General features: G+C 55.8%; 1 protein-coding gene across 2 annotated transcripts; it reads left to right on the top strand.

The window, feature by feature from the left end:
* The first annotated feature begins 2,477 nt into the window (after positions 1–2,477).
* On the top strand, positions 2,478–14,748 carry LSM4 (LSM4 homolog, U6 small nuclear RNA and mRNA degradation associated). Of its 2 annotated transcripts, none has more exons than XM_061149821.1 (5): positions 2,478–2,631; positions 6,927–6,968; positions 9,485–9,583; positions 12,121–12,304; positions 14,125–14,748. In XM_061149821.1, the coding sequence occupies exons 1-5, from the start codon at positions 2,629–2,631 to the stop codon at positions 14,214–14,216; spliced, it is 420 nt and encodes a 139-aa protein (XP_061005804.1). In that variant the 5' UTR covers positions 2,478–2,628; the 3' UTR covers positions 14,217–14,748. The 2 variants fall into 2 exon arrangements, with proteins under 2 accessions (XP_061005804.1, XP_061005805.1); XM_061149822.1 differs by lacking the exon at positions 2,478–2,631 and adding an exon at positions 6,694–6,795.
* The last annotated feature ends 2,107 nt before the right edge of the window (positions 14,749–16,855 follow it).

Below are 16,855 nucleotides of genomic sequence, written 5' to 3' on the forward strand. Positions count from 1 at the left end.
GGGAGGAACAAGCCTCAACCACTCAGTCCCTTCATAACAAAACTGACCCCCAGACCGTCTCCCCTCACTCGGTCCTGGAGAGGAGATTCTAGTGCCCTGCCCAGTGGGATGTGGCTGGGCAGTTCTCATCCTCTTCTGCCCAGGTCTCTGAGACCTGATGCAGGGGAATCTTTTATTGAGAAGCTGAGCATCAGGGGCCTCCTGAGCCAGCTCTGAGAGGCATCGGGTCTTCTCAGCTGGAAGAGCTTGGCTCTGGGCTCTTGGGAATTCCCTGGTAGTCCAGTGGTTAGGACCTGACGCTTTCACTGCCGGGGTCTGGGTTCAAATCCTGATTCAGAAACTAAGATTCCACAAGTCATGCGACGCTGCCAAACAAAGAAAGGAAAAATCTCTCAGGCCAGTGCTGACAGTAAGGAGGCCTGGAAAAGGGTAGCACTGGAGGAGGACACCTCTGTCTCATTTATAAACCTGAGTCAAGGCATGTGTGGAAGCCAAAACACAGAAAGGAACAGTCGATGGTCACCCAGCTGGATCACTCTTGGAAATTCAGGCTGCAAACATGCTCACTTGTGAAAGTACATGCATGGTCACCTAGGTGATGTGAATTATTCAAATAAATGTCAATGTTCAAAGGAATCATAGCTAATACTTGATGCAGTGGGTTGAGAATTGGCCCTAAAAAGATACGTTCTAACATATCTTAGATAACAGAGGTAAGTTCTAGTCCCCATATCTGTGAATATGACCTTATTTGAAATGCATTCTTTGCAGATTTAATCAAGATCTCAAGATGAAATTATCCTGGATTTAGGGTGGGTAGGCTTCCCAGGTGGCACTAGTGGTAAAGAACCCACCTGCCAATGCAGGAGACATAAGAGACACAGGTTGGATTCCCTGGGTCGGGAAGATCCCCTGGAGGAGGACATGGCAACCCACTCCAGTATTCTTGCCTGGAGAATCCCATGGACAGAGGAGCCTGGTGGGCTACAGTCCATAGGGTGGCAAAGAGTCAGACATGACTGAAGCAACTTAGCGTGCACAACGCGCAGTAAGAGAAAGGAGGGTCCTCATAAGAAAAGAAGAGGAAAGAGAAAAGCTATGTGATGACAGAGGCAGAGATTAGAGTGACATGTTTATAACCAAGAACTACAAGCATTGCTGGATTGCGGGGGGAGAAGCTTGGGATGAATTGTCCCTCAGCTCCTTTAGAAGAAACCAATCCTGCCCACATCTTTTGAGTTCAGACTTCTGGATCAAGTTCTGTGGTTTAAAGCCACCCAGTTTGATTGCTCTGTTACAGCAGCCCAAGGGAATGAATACATTTGCCAATTTGTCTTATTTACCAACTGTCACCCCTCCCAAGCCTTGGGAGGGCCAGGAGTCTTGTCTAGTTTATTCACTTTGTGTTTCCCAGAGCAGGCCCATAGTAGGTGCTCAATAAATATTGCATATCTGTATATATCAAGCAGACACTGTTCTATGTGCTTTCCCATGGCTTTACCTCATTTCCTCCTCACTGCAACCTTCTACAGCACTTATTACGTCCATTTTAAAGGGAGGTGAACTGAGGCTCTGAGGGACAACGCCAGGATTCCAACCTACCAAAAGATGGTGACTGTAGTCATGAATTAAAAGGCACTTACTCCTTGGAAGAAAAGCTCTGACGAACCCAGAGAGCGTATTAAAGAACAGAGCCTTCACTTTGCCGACATAAGCCCATATAGTCTAAGCTATGGTTTTTCCAGTAGTTATGTACAGATGTGAGGATTAAACCATAAAGATGGCTGAGCGCTGGAAGAATTGATGCTTTTGAACTGTGGTGCTGGAGAAGACTACTTAGAGCCCCTTGGACAGCAAAGAGATCAAAGCAGTCAATCCTCAACTCTGAGTATTCATTTGAAGGACTGATACTGAAGCTTCAGCTTCAATACTCTGGCCACCTGATGCGAGAAGCCGACTCACTGGAAAAGACCCTGATGCTGGGAAAGACTGAAGGCAGGAGAAGGGGAAGGACAGAGGACGAGATCGTTGAATGGCATCACCGACTCGATGGACGTGAGTTTGACTAAACTCCAGGAGACAGAGAAGGGCGGGGACGCCTGGTGTGCTGCAGTCCATGTGGGTCGCAAAGCGTCCGACTCACTGAGCGACTGAACAACAACAATAATGAGAATCAGAAAAGAGGCGGGAAGGCAGACATTAAGCACATTCCAATAATAACCGAAGAGCCTCCATTTCTCAAGGAAATTGGAAGTAATAACCGACTTTGCCCACAGCGTGGAGCCGAGGAGATCCTCGATCGTCTGACCTGCGCGAGCGCCTTTACCCACAAGGCCTCCTGCTCTGACACATATTGTTCCGCCCCCTTTTGCAGCACTCACGGCGGCACTTTACGACTCTGGTCCTCATTTCACTGGTGAGCACAAGGCCCGGCCCGCCCCCCGGGCTTAGTAGGCCCCGCCTTCCTCTGGGTGGATTGGTTGTCCTTCCCACGAGCCCCGCTCTGACTGGCTCGCGTCGCTGCCACTCTATTTCAGCTTAGTGGCGCGCAGCGGCGGCTACCGGCGGGAACGTGAGCGGCGGCGGCGGTGGCGGAAGTGGCCGGGGAGGCCGGTCCCTGCCGACACCATGGTGAGGCGACGGGGGAACCGGCCGCCAAAGGCCTTTGGGGCGGGTGCTGGGGCAGGGGCGATGCAGAGCGAGTGTGTCATCCGGGCCTCGACTCCTGCCGCCCGGTCGGAGCGGGGGAAACAGACCGGAGAATACAGGGGTTTCTCTCAAGACACCCGGCACGTCGGTCTCAGGGGAATAGAGGATTGGACGAACGTGTAATCATAGTATAGCAACCTAGCCGCAGTCTTCTCATTTTCCGGATGGGAAAAATGAAGCCGGAGAGGAAGGGGACCCCCCCCCCCCCCGCCCCGGAACCCCAGTGAATGAAACAGAATGACTTCTCAGTGAGGGAAGTGGCTCCGAGTGCATTCGACCCAGTCTGACCTCGTAAAATGTAAAGCTAGAGCGCCGGGAAGTAGAGCCCCGTTGTGCGTTCTGAAATTAAGCCAACTTGGGGAATTTCAGAGCTTGTAAGGTCCTTAGAGGGCTTCCCTCGTGGCTCCGTGGAAAAGAACCCACCTGTCAGTGTAGGAGACGCGCGTTCCATCCCGGGGTCAGGAAGATCCCCTGGAGAAGGAAATGGCAGTATCTTCCCAGAGAAATCCCGTGAACAGGTGGGTCTGGCGGGATACAGTCCATGGGATCGCAAGAGTCGGACCGATTTAGCTACTGAACAACAACAAGCCCCTTAGGATGCTAGCCGCACAATCTCCTGTGCCTCTCCTTTTCAGGCTGAAAAACACCCAGAGATGGGTTTGCTTTTCCCAGAGTCACACAGCATGCAGTTTAGAGAGAGGGGGGGCATTTTGAGCCAAAATGGGCTAACTATCCTCCCAATTCACAGAAGGAAAAACTGAGACCCTGACAGGAAACCTCTCCAAAGGCATGCTATTCACAAGTTGTGGACAAGTTACAGATCTAAACCAGAGAGTGCATGTACCCCCCAGTGTATGAGAGGGAAACTGTGGCCCCACAATGGAATTGAGAGCTGAGGGCTTCGTGAGAGAGTACCTGGCCTGTCAGCACCCAGGTTGCTCTGAGGTGGTCGCTGCACATTTCTCCGAGCCTACCATGAGGGCTCATTAAATTTCTCCTGGTCAGTGTAAGGCTGGAGAGAAGGGAGCAGGTTCCTCTCTGCTCAAGGGTAGAGTTGGTCTCAGGGAATGAGCAAAACTGCAAAAGTCCATGTGTTAAGCTCTTTGGAGACAGGATTTTTGCTTTTTATTCTCATGGGAGTCCCAGAGCCTAGAGTAGTGCCTGCATGAAGGACAGACTCGTCCAGCCTGTTCCTGCCTTCTGGGGAGTGTTGAGGCCGTGGACAAGGCTTCTTCCCTATGGTCCCTGCTGGGCGGGAAGCAGAGGTCTGGGTGAAGGAGTGGGTGGTCTGCAACAACTTCCTGAATTGGGAGCCTCAGGGTACTGTTAGGTCTAGGCCTGAGGACCAGGCCCCAGGCATTCTGAGAAAGGCCTTTCTTTCCTCAACCTTTTTCCCTGACTCCAGAGGACCCTGTCTCCCCCAGAACTGAGTGTTCAGCCCTCTCCTGTCTCCCTGGCACCTTCACGCATCTTCCATCCCCCACCCGTGGTGCCGTCCCTTCCCCTCGGCTTTCAGGTTCACCAGGATCCTCCCCTGCCCCTCACCTCTGTCTTCAGCACAGTTTGGGGATGTAGAAGGTGGCAAGCTGTGACCGTGGCTCCAGGCCGTACGCTGTCCCAGCCCCACCTCTCCCTTACCTAAGCCTCTCCTTTCTTCATCTGCGGGGCGGAGCAGGAATCCCCCCCGCCCCACGTGCCTCCGGGGGCCGGTGTGCGCTGTATTTGTTCAGCAAATATTTACTGAGACCTTCTCGTGTGCCTGACCGGGTGTTCAGTGCTGGACAAAGTCCACACCCTCCGAATTTTCCAGTCTAGCAGGAGGCTTGGCGTTTCCAGTCTAGCCAGGGAGACATAATAAATAAACAAGTTAATTAGAGACTGGCTATGTCCTGTAATAGAAGCAGCAGAGGGTGACCCAGGTGGAAACCTCCTTTCTTCCCTTGACAGGGTTATAATGAGGGCCTGGCTGAGGGAACAATCACCAGCTGGGGGCAGGGCACCCCAGGCAGAGGGAACCTCGGAACAAAGGTTGCCAGCAGCACCAGACGTGGTGTGTGAGGCGCAGGGTGAGCCGGTTTGCTGGAGTTGCATCAGGTCTGGCCCTGTGGGCTGCCTAGGGAGCGGGTGCACAGGGGAGGGCTGTGAGCAGGTGCTGGTCCCATCTGTCGCAGCCATCCTCCGAGGGCATACTGCCAGGAACAGCTGCGGAGGCTCTGGGTCCTGCAGGTCTGCGCTGCTGGTAGCTGGGACAAGGTGGCAGCCTGAGAGGGACCAGCTTAGAGGCGCTGTGTGCCATAAAAGGACATCTGTGGGTTCCCTGCTGACAGGCATCAGCCTACTCTCCCCAGCTTTACCAGGACCTTGCTCTGTGGCCCTGGGCAGGTTCCTCCTGCTCTAGCCGTTGGTGTCGCATGTAGAGGCTCCGTGATTGGACTGCTCTGATCCTCCCACCACCTCTCAGAGTCCATCTTCATTCTCGCCTTCCAGGGCTAACCTGGCGATCTGGGAGGAGGACCTAGGTGTGCCCTGGTCCAGATTCCCATTGTGGACACAAGAGAACAGGCTTGCCCAGGAAGAGTGTGAGGCTTCTCTGCTGTAAATACCACCTGGGTGTGTGGCTGCTGCATGCGTGTCTGAGCTTCCGGCTCACTGCACTCGGGCAGCCTTACACAGATGCATTCCAGAGCAGAGGGCAGGTTGGCCACCCACCGCCCTTCTGGGAACAACCATCTCCTTTCCACGTGGCCCCTTCTTCCTCCTTATCTTGCCCTTCCAGGAAGCCTGTGCAGGAAGTGGGCTTGGGCCTAGCTTCCTGCCGCCTCTGGACCTCCCCCGGGTGGCTTGTAGGGAAGGCCCGTGGGATGTGGAATTCCCCTCCCTCTAAGCCCTTCCACAGGGAGCCTTCCTCTGGAGACTGAGGGGCATTTGTGGCCTCCTGACAGAGAGGCTCACAGCCCCCACCACCTGGAGAAACAGCTACCCCCTATTAGATAGAGCCTGAGGGTAGGCTGGGACTCCCCAGCAAAGAGCTCCTAGAGGTCAGACCAACTTAGAGTTCCCCAGTTACTGGGGCATGATACGGTTTTCCCGGAGGCAATTTCCTGTCTGGTGGGGCCCTAGTTCTAGAACTTTCACCTGCCTGTGCTGTATAGACTGCCATTGGACCCTGAACCCAAGCACTGCCCCTTGAGTCACCCTTCTGGAGGCCCAGAGACAGGTCCCAGAGTAAGGCTCAAGCTTTTGTGTTCCAAAAATGAACACTGATTTTTCACCCCCCAGTTAACACTATATGGTTTTTTTTTTTTTTTTTAATGAAAAAGAAATTCAGTAATGAAACAGAACAATCTTGAAAGTTCACCTTATCGGGGTGAGTTTTTAAATCCCATCGTTTATCTGCTGTCCCTTGCAGTAACCACAGACTTTTTCTGAAATGTTTCTTCCTCTCGCCTGGTAAATTCCGCTCAAATACCCAGCTCAGATGTGCCCTCCTTAGATCAAGAGGCCAGTTGAGCCTGATGGATCACTCTGCCAGCGGACAGTCAGGGCGGCCCCCCAAGGTGTGGGCCCAGCATGAGCTGGCTTCTGACAGATAGCGTTGAGCCAGGCTCCATCTTTCACTGGGTCTCTGGTGCTGGGCAAGTTCCTCAGTCTCTAAGCTCATCATCCCCATCTGTAAAGTGGGTGTGACCGTCTACCATACTGAAAATGAAAGGCTTAGCTAGAGCTGCATGTGTTAACCTGGACGTATCTCTGAAACAGCAGAGCAAAACACGCAAGCAGCAGCAAGACCCGTGTGCCCTGATTCTGTTGATAAACCTGGAGGGCTACACCTGGTCCTGTCAGGTGTGACTACGTACAGCATGAGCTACAGAGAAATGCCCAGAAGGATCAGCCCCAACACCAGAGGGCAGCTGCTGCTGAGATTGTCAGGGGAGAGATCAAACCATTTTATTGAAGGACTTCAGGGGAGGGTCAAAAGGCTGGGAGGACAAAGATCTAACGTCCTTCTCCTGGCTGGGATCTCCCCAGCTGCAGAATTACTGAAATGAGGATTTTTCTAGACTTCTGTGCTAAACTGGGAGGCGGGTATGTGACCTGGGGTTGGGCAGAGTTCAGAGACTGTGTTTCGGTTGAGGGATATGCCAGCCCTGCCTAGAGGCCAGGGCTCCATGTTGCTGATGAGCCAGACAAGTCATGCGCTTTTGTTTGCCTTTCAGCTTCCCTTGTCGCTGCTGAAAACGGCTCAGAATCACCCAATGGTGAGTATGTGCCTCTCTGAAGCGGTGCCTTTCAGCAGGGTCCAGCCTCAGCACAGGAACACGGACACTGGGTAAAGGGTGAGGTGCTTCCAGCCAAGCCCGCCTCCTGCCTGTCCACGGAGCAGCAGCTTGTCCGCTTCTCCCTCCCACACGTCAGGGCCTGTGTCATTTCTGCTCCTGTTCCAAGTCGTACATACTTATTAAAAGTGTCAAATACTAGAGATTCAGAGGAAGTGGAAGCCCCTCTTCATTAATCTTCCCAACAATTTATTCTTCGGCATTTACACATTTTGGCTTTTAACGTGTGTATAAGCATGAATGAATTTTTAAAATGTGGGTGGGTTCATCTGCTTTTGTTCTTTTGTGATAGAGTGTGATATCTGTCAATATAGTCTGTTGTCTTTCCTTTTTTTAATTCAGATATTATTCACACAACCATACAGTTCAGCCTTTTCAGGGTGGACAGTTAAGGGACGTTCAGCACATTCCCAGGGGTGTGCAAGCACCACCTCTGTGTTGTTGCAGAGTAATCCTATCACCCTAAAAAGTGGCCCAGTCCCCAGTAGCAGCCACCCCCCCCAGGCCCCTCCCCCAGCACCTGGCAGCCACTCCTCTGCTTTCTGTCTCTGTGGACTTGCCTGTTCTGGACATTTCCCATAAATGGGATCACACAACATGTGGCCTTTCATGTCTGGCTTCTCTCACTCAGCATGATGTTTTCAGGGTTTGTCCACATTATAACGTGTGTCAGAGCTCCATTCCTTATGGCCAGGTGATATTCCATTGTGTAGATATATCACACTTTATCCATTTGTCCTGGTGGCTTCCCTGATAGTTCAGATGGTAAAGAATCTGCCTGCAGTGTAGGAGACCAGAGTTTGATCCCTGGGTCGGGAAGATCCTCTGGAGAAGGGAATGGCAGTCCACTCCAGTATACTTGCCTGGAGACTTCTGTGGACAGAGGAGCCTTGCAGGCTATAGTTCATGGGGTCACAGAGTCGGACATGACTGAGCAACTAACCCACATCCATTTGTTCCCTGATGACAAACATTTAGGTTGTTTCTGCTTTTTGGCTGCTGAAAATTTGAGCTGCCGGGAACATTCATGTACATGTTTTTCCGTGGATATATGCCTTCATTTCTCTTGGGCAGATAGCTAAGTTGGCTTATTTTATTTTATTTTTTTTTTAATTTTTTCAAACTTGAAAGTGATGACTTTCTAAATCGTGTTTTAAACCTTAAAGTGGTTGCCAAGGGAAACAGGCAGAGTAGCTGTAAAATGTCTGCAGCACCATGGAAGGCAGAGGGGAGCAAGTGATGACTGGTGGTCATCCGGGGACTCAACTGAGTTGTCCTACAGGCTTACCAGGGTCTCACCCTCGCTCATGTCACTTGTCACCCACCAGCAGGAACTTGAGCAGGAAGCCACGGGCATGGACTGGGCTGCTGCTGGTTCTCATCATGCCAGCACCCGGCATCATGCCATGACGCCAGTGCTCAGGCCCGGCCCACAGAACAGTGCAGAGGTGGTGTCTGGGCAGCCCAGTGCCGCTCAGCCCCAAGAGTTGATTATTTAGAAAAATTCTTATTTTATATTGGAATATAGTTGATCCACAACATTTTGTTAGTTTCAGGTGTACAACAAAGTGATTCAGTTATGTATACACAGGTATCTGTTCTTTTTAAAAATCTTTTCCCATTTAGGTTGTTACATAATATTGAGCAAAGAATTCCCTGTGCTGTAGAGTAGATCCTTGCTCAATTTTTGTTTGTTTGTTTTTGGAGTGCACTTGCTTCACAGTGCTCTGTTAGTTTCTGCTGTACAATGAAATGAACCAGCTATATGCACACTTGCATCTCCTCCCTCTTGGCCCTCCGTTCCAGCCCACCCGCTCCCCGTCCGTCTGGGTCGTCACAGAGCGCTGAGCTGAGCCCCCTGTGCTGGACTTCAGGGTCCTGGTTACCCATTTTAAACATAGTTGTGTGCACACGTCACTTCCAAACTCCCTAACTCCCTCCTCGCCCCCATCCACTCTGGTAACCATAAGTTTGTTCTCTGAGTTGACATTTATTTAAAACAGGCTTGTCCTAACAAAAGCATGTCTTCTGAATGAGGTGCTTTTCCCGAAACACATCAAGACAGTCAAGTAATTCCTGCAATGAAAGACTAGACCACCATAGATCACACGTGTGGCATCAGTGGGCACCTGGCCACCCTGTTACCCTAACCTTACTCATTCTTTTAAAGATGTGTGGGTGTTGTTCATTTCTTCCACCACAGGAAAACGGTTCCATCATAGAAAGTGTACAGTGCAAGCAAAGTGTACTGAGAAAGCAGAGCGCATCTCCTGTAAGAAGGGCCGCTGGGGGCCTGGGTACCGTGCGCTGTGCCCACTGGGTCCCAAGAGGAGCCAAGGACAGGTCTGAGCAAGGCCCGATGGTGGCGACCTGCTCCTTGGGGTAGGTCTGCACCTTCCCCGGGGCCTATGACTGATGTGGGACCCGTTTCTCTCCAGTTGGTGGAGCTTAAAAACGGGGAGACATACAACGGGCACCTGGTAAGCTGTGACAACTGGATGAACATCAACTTGCGTGAGGTGATCTGCACGTCCAGGGTGAGTACCCTGTGCCCTCAGCCTGTACCCCCTGTCTGGGGGCCTTCGGGTGGGGCTGGCCAGGTGGGCATCTTGAGTGGAGGCTGTGTGGCCAGGGTCGCACACTGGGACCTGGGATGATTTTCCAGGGCCTTAGCGTTCGCACTTCCAAGTCCGGTCCAAGCCCTCTTCCGGGACATTTGGGAGGAGTGGAACGGTCCACACCTCAGCCTCTACTGCAGGTCATCCTGTCAGGGCGGGGCCCGAGGGACTGGGCTGGATGTGGAGCTGGGCAGAGGGACAAGGCTCCAAGTCTGGTGCCCTGGACTTGGCACCTGTGGATGCTGCCCCGCAGGTACTGAGCCGCTCCTCCTCCCCCCAGCCCCAGCGCCACTCCTGACCAGGAAGGACTTGGGCCTAGGGGTGCCTCTGGCTATAAACCCGTTCTCTACAGGGAGGGGGTGGCCTCCGGGGCAGACTCCCTCCCCCTGCCTGCGCTGCGTTCTGCTAGTCAGTGCTTCCTTTCCCCTTGATTCCCGTCTCCACCACCTGCCCAAGGTAGCCCCCCATGTTATGGGGAAGAAGCTGCTGGGAGGCCTGGGCCGTCTTGAGCCAAGGATAGGGTACCCTCAGGGCTCGCCCCGCCAGCATTCAGCAGAGCACAAGAGAGCCACTCTCGGCCTGTGGGACCTTTCCTGCCCCAGAAGGCAGACGGGGGAGGGGGGACCACCCCCCTTCCCCTCACCTGCTCAGCTCTGTGACTAAGTTCTTGGGACCGAACTCCAGGTGGCAGGTGGCTGAGGATTCCCACTGTGGATTTCCATGGCACCATGGTGCACAGCTGGGCACATGTCCTTCTGCACACGGCCAGCAGGTTTCTGTCCACTTTGAGGATGTCGAGCCAATCACTGGGTCTTGGGGCAAGGTCAGTCCCGCCTCCGTGGCCAAGCCGGGACACATGGCTCCCCCTGCAGGGTTCCCCTCAGGGCCCAGTGGTTGGGAGGAGAAATTGGGTGTGAGGAGCCATCTTATGCAGGCTGTCAGGCCTCCTCCCCTGTAAACAGGTGACGGCAGTCCATCCTCCCCTCGGGCAGCCGGATGCAGAGGCCCCAGGGGCTGAGTGCACACAAGAGAGCAAGCGTCTGGAGGCACGCTGCCCCCATGGAACGCACATAAGCCTGGTTCCTCCAGGGAGTGCGCTGGGCTGGGCCTGCCCTTGGCTGGGGAAAAGCCTCACACTGAATGGCCGCCCCGGTCCCAGCCCTGAGCTTCCACAGAATCATCGTTCTGTCTGGCTGTACTCTGCATCCCCACGGACTTGGCTACTCGCCTCCCCTTGCTGGGAAAGGAATGCTCTGAGGCCTCTTGGGGCTCCTGTATGGGTCGGGGCTCTTATGTGTGTTCCTGGGAAGAGTTGGCCCTCAGACATTCTACTGTCCCTGCCGAGCACCTCCACTGGGCTGGGCTGAGTGGCTTAGGCACCACTGATGTCATGCAGGAGGACCGGGGCCTTCAAGGAGGCTAGAGGCGAGGCCTGTTGAGGGCTGCAGTTAGCCAGACACGAAAAGGTGGGAACAGCGTGTGCAAAATGCTGGAGGCCAGAATCCCACTCTGTGTGTTCCAGAATGTTCCATCTGGAAGGCACGTCGAGTGCCGAGAGGGGGCAGCCAGAGTGGGGCTGGATCTCAGGCCCTCTGGAGCCACACCGAGAGATTTGGACCTCGTCCTGAGCCAGCGGGGCCCTGATTGGGATCTAAGCAGGGAGATGTCTTGGTCTGATTTCTAGGGGTATGGGGGGAGGGGTTGGCTTGGGGCAGCAGGGGTGGGGCGGGAGAAGCAATCTGATGGATGAGGTCCCGGGCTCCTGCCCAAGGGCAGCAGGAGGGTGGGGCGAGGCCTTGTGCTGGTCACAGGGTGTATGGGGGCCGGGGGGAGACAGCATCCTGAAAACTTGAAGGTCGGCGTTGCTCCAGAGTCTACAGCTGTACCAGCCCCCTTGTCTCTCTAGCTTCCATTAGCTCCCCTGTAAACTGGCATCACCGGGTGCTGCCCCGGCCGTTCCCAAACCTGCCTCCCTCTCCCCCTCCTGGCCCTCTTCACCCACCACACACGGTCTGTGTCCTGCTCACCTGCATCCCATGCCCAGCTCAGACCCTGCCACGAGACACTTGTGTGAATGAATGAGTCACGGTGCGTGGAGCGGATTCCAGGAGAGTTCGGAAGACTGGGAGCAGAAGGGGGAGGAGCTGGGCTGTGGCAGTACCTGGCATGTGAGGCAGCCTCACCCCTCTCCAGGCTTTGGACGGCCTCCCCCACCAGAGGACAGGCTGAGGACAGGGTGCTCACGAGGCCCTGCCCCGCCTGCCCTCATGCGTGAAGGGCTGCCAAGGGTCTGGAGAGAGCCTGCTGGAGGCGGCCCCTCCCGTGTCCTGTGCAGAAAGAAGAACCTCATACCCCACGGGGGCGACGCCAGGTGCAGGGAGCCTGAGAGGATGGATGCTGCCCGGCTATCTATACGTCCCTCCCCATGGCCCTGACACGTACCACCTCTCTGGCAGGACGGGGACAAATTCTGGCGGATGCCCGAGTGCTACATCCGCGGCAGCACCATCAAGTACCTGCGCATCCCCGACGAGATCATCGACATGGTCAAGGAGGAGGTGGTGGCCAAGGGCCGTGGCCGCGGTGGCCTGCAGCAGCAGAAGCAGCAGAAGGGCCGCGGGATGGGGGGCGCCGGGCGAGGTAGGCCCTTCTGTCCCCCTTCTTCTCCCCTGGCAGGCGGCCGGGGCCTCCCCGCTGGGGGGTGACCGCCGCACACGGCATCTGGCCTGGCCCGGTGTTGACATTCTCCACTGGTGTTGTCATCTTGCCGAGGGCCTGGCTCTGAGCCCCTCCTCCATGGCACTGGGGGGCCGTGACTCATGGGGCTCTTCTGTGGAAGAGCTGACACTGCTGCTTGCCGCCTGCATGCCCCGTGTCCCCAGCTCCAGGAGCCCAGCTGAGTGCTGGCGGTCAGTGCTAGCCGTGCCCATCGCCACAGCATGGACCCTCCTCCCCGCAGTGGCTCTCCGCCCGGCAGACTAACCCAGTGCCCACACAGACCTGGGGCTTGAGCCCTGCTTGTTTCTACGAAGGTGCTGTGGGCACCTCGCAAGCCTTGGTTTGCCCCCTGCGGAGAAGATCCCTGTGGTGCCCAGGCTGGGACCCTTCCTGCTGTGACTCCTTTAGACAAAACCGAGGTCACGCCTTTTGGGTAGATCACCCTGCACCACCCTGAAATCATAAATCTAGCATAAAATTAAATGTGCCGTCAGCTAGAGCCAGAGGCTAGCTGTGGGCCCCACCCTTCCCCGCCTCCCCCACCCGACTTCTGTCCTTGGAGGGACCTGACTTTGTCTCTGCCACCTGGAGAGCCTTGTATGCCAGATCCCGGGAACCCACCTTGGGGGCTTACAGGCAGAGCCAGGAAGGACATTGGAGCCTGCCCTGAGCTGAGGCTCCAGTGACAGTCAGAAAGGAGCCAGAGAGAGGAGGGCCCCCCAGGTGGAGAAGAACCCAGGATGGGGGTGAGCAGGGCCCCAGGGGCCCCAGGGCTAGGCTCTCCAGCCAGGGTGCCACCACTGTCCAGTAAACTGCCTGAAGGAGCAGGGAGGACAGGGAAAGCGGCTTGCTTGCACAGGGGCCCCTGCATGACCAGGCTCCGCTTGGCCAAGCTGGGTCTTGCTCCGTTAGAGATGAGGCTAGGCAGACCCTGTCAGCACTGGCTCTGTACCCTGCGTGTGTGTGGAGGAAGGGGCCCTGGAAGGCCAGGCTGGCTCTCTGCGGCTTCCTGGGCAGGGGCTGCACCCGCCCTTGTGCTGTTCACCTTCCCCAGCAGCAGTGCTGTGTGCTCCGCGTACAAGGTCTTTCGGAAACAGCCCCACCTCTGGCTGCAGAGGTCAGAGCTCAGGAGGCTCCCCCGCCCCTTCTCTGGGCTGGACACAGAAAGCCCACCCCACCCCATTGTTTCTCTCCTGGGCCAGATGTGGGTGGTGCCACAGCAAGGCAGGCTGGGGTGCCCCGGTGCAGCCCCAGCCACACAGCTGAGCATCGTTGCTCCACCCCTGGGCTGAGTCCAGGCCTCCTCCTCGCTTGTACTCCCTGCTCCTCCCGGAAACCCTTCTGACTTTGTCCTGATGACCACCCACCCCCAACCTTGGCCCTCAGCCCTCTCTTCCAGGAAGCATCCCCCCCGCCCCCCAGCAAGCCCCAGTGTGACTTGGTGTCAGCCTCTGTCCTCCCTGGCATCCTTCACACCCCTGGGGAGCCTGGTCTGATAGCCCTGGTCACACAGAACATTGTGGAGCAGCACCCCCGCCCAGCCCTGGTCAGACGCTCCACCTCAGGTTTTCAGCCTGCTCTTCCCACTGAAGGTACAGTCCCTGCCCCCACTTTACAGAGATGGAAGCTGAGGCTCAGAGGGGTTCAACGACTTGGCTATAGTCTGAAGGTTCCAGTTCCTGGTCCCTGCCCACAGTGCCCCTCCCAGCCCAGCTCTGCTGAAGCTCCCCCCTGTCTCACAGGTGTGTTCGGTGGCCGGGGCCGAGGTGGGATCCCCGGGACTGGCAGAGGTCAACCAGAAAAGAAGCCAGGCAGACAGGCGGGCAAGCAGTGAGCCGCCCCTCCACTCCTGAGACTGAGCTGCCACTCCGAGCATCCGCTCCCACCCCGAGGCTGCATTCCTGCTCTCCAGTTTATGACTGTTCAGAACAAAAAGAAGACGCAGGGGTCGGGGAGGACCCTGCCTGTCATCTTGTGATCCTCCTGTTTTTCTGTTAGCCAGCAGTTCTATGGTTGGAAATGTTATTCTGTGCTTCTGGTTTTGTGAAGCCGCAGCCAACTGGATTCCTGGAAGATTCTGTGTTTAACGCATCTTTAAAGCCCTTACTCTTGTTTTAAGGGCAGGCATTTTCCAAACAGGTTTATTTTGCATTCTGTGTGGTAAACAGACGGGAGGTTTTTATTTTCAGCTGTTTGCACTGAGATAGATAGCCTGGAGGGTCTCCTGAAACACGGACCCTGAAACTGCCTTTTCAAAATGAATCCAGGCAAGTGTATGACTCGGAAGCTGTTCTGGGGGATGATGCTGGGCCCTGTTCCGTCCCTTCTCTCTGTCTTACAAAAATAAAAACAAATACAACCACAAACTGCGAAATCCGTAATTCCTTTGAACCACTGGGCACATCCAGTAGTGGTGTCCTCAGGAAATCACAGCCCCCACGCAAGAAGTTTCCTTTTGCACCCGTGGCCTCTCAACAAGGGGAAGCGTTTCAATGGGACACTGGTTCCCATGACCCTCAGCAGCCTCTTACAAAAGGTGGAAGGCAAGATGGGGGTCTGGGCAGCACCTTCCCCTCTTTGTGGGGAGGTGGGGGAGGGAAGTCCTAGGCGGGAGCCAGTGGGACACCCACACTGCCTGTCCTCACCCTCCGTCCCTGTGTTGCAAGCCCTGTTCACACCAGAGCTCCCTGAGAAGCTGTGACAGGGAGCTGCCTCCAGGAACACACGAGGAAGGTTTTCATGAACCTTTCACCTCCTCTTAGAGTCAGGGCTCTTGCCTGTCCACGGCTCGGCGAGTTGCCTGAGATGCTGAGCCAGCACTTGTGCAAAACGCTTCCGGTGATGTGGTCCTTTGACCGATACTTCTGGACAGCCTGGTGTTTAAGAGGCTGGTTCCTATGGATGTGAAGTCTACTTGGCCTGGGGTTCTACTTGTCACCCATACCGTGTTGAGACCGGTTCTGAAGGGTGATTGGAAGAAAAGATGGTGGTGCCTGTAGAACTCCACTTAGGTCTGCAAAGTACTGGCCCAGCTATCTCAAAGATTCTCTTAGGATTTCTCAGTCTGATCCTATCTGGAGAGTGCTGTTCCCTGCCAGTAACTCACCATTGCTTCTCTCCTTTTGCCACCCCTCCAGGGACCTACTTCTGCCTGAGTCCGTTTTGGCATAGGTTGGGACAGGGGTGCGTCTGAGTGCGACCTGGGCCTGGGGAACCCACCTCCCTCAGACGTGGGCGGTGCCAGGCCAGGCTGGTAGGAAGACACAAAAGGAATGGTGGGGAGGGAGGGCCTGGGTTCACAACTCCCCTCCCCCATAGCCCTGGACACAGAATCCCATCATGGCCTTTGGGGGCCTTGGTCTGGAGTCTGGGTTTCCCACTTGCCAGGGGCGTGATGTCTCTGGTGAGGCTTTGATGAGAGCCGGGCGCTCCGCCTCGGGTATCCTGCAAGGCTGTGAACGAGAAGCCCTTTAGAAGCCCCGCCCCTTCCTGCTGTTCGCGGTTTGGTTTTTCTTCCCTAGCTCTGGACCAAGAACACGTTCAGACGTTCCCAAGGGCCCCTTCGCCGCTCAAGGTCTTGGGTCTCCGACGCGCCCCGTCTGCACACAGGGGCGCATCCCCGGCGGCGTGCGTAATCGCGGCTTCCTGCCCGCGCCGCCAGCCGCCCCTGACCTTTCCAGCCGGGCAGCCTGGGCTCACGGCCCAGTTCTCTCCGAGCCCGCTGGTGACGTGAGCCGCCTCCCCGGCACTGGCCGCTTAGGTGCCAAGGGGCTTCCGGAAGGCTCCGTCTTCCTGAGTTGGATGTCAGGACAGCCCGGTTTTCCAGTTCTTCTTCCTGGTTGGTTTCAAGAAACCAGCCTCAACGCCCTGAACAAGAAGAGAAACCAAAAGTGCCGGCCTGGTTCCCACAAGTCAGCCTCCTTTCTGCCCTCCTGATGGTCTGTCTCCGGGGGCTGGCGCCCCCATCAGCTGACTGCTGCATGACCTGCAGCCTGTGGGCTACCCTAAGAGTAGGTGGTGAAGTGTAGGTGTTTCCCGTGGGCCGACCTTCTCCCTTTGGAGTTTGTTCCAGCTGTCAGGCCAGGAAGGCCCACACACCCAGGTGTGACTCAGCTTGGGGCCAGCCTGGATTGCCCTGTTGCTTCAACCTGGGCCCATGAGTCCATTTCAGGGAGCTGGAGCCAGTGGGCAGCTGTAAGCAGCAGCCCCCCAAGGTAGTGGTGGGCAGGAGGGCGACTCTAGCCTTCCTGTGTCAATCCTGCCTGCACACCCCTCAGCACTGATTCCTCCTCCCCTGGGCCTCACCTGCTGCTCCATCAGCACCTCCCCTGGAAGCCCTGCCCCAGCGGGCTGCCTCCCACTTCCTCCAGGCCGGCCTGATGGCAGGTGTCCTCCCCACCCATCCAGCTGGGCCCTGGGGTCTGCACGTCCTGGCCCATGTGTCCCTACCCGCCCATCACTGTCTCCGTGTCC

This window comes from Dama dama, chromosome 9 (genome assembly GCF_033118175.1).
Source record: "Dama dama isolate Ldn47 chromosome 9, ASM3311817v1, whole genome shotgun sequence".
Lineage (NCBI taxonomy): Eukaryota > Metazoa > Chordata > Mammalia > Artiodactyla > Cervidae > Dama > Dama dama.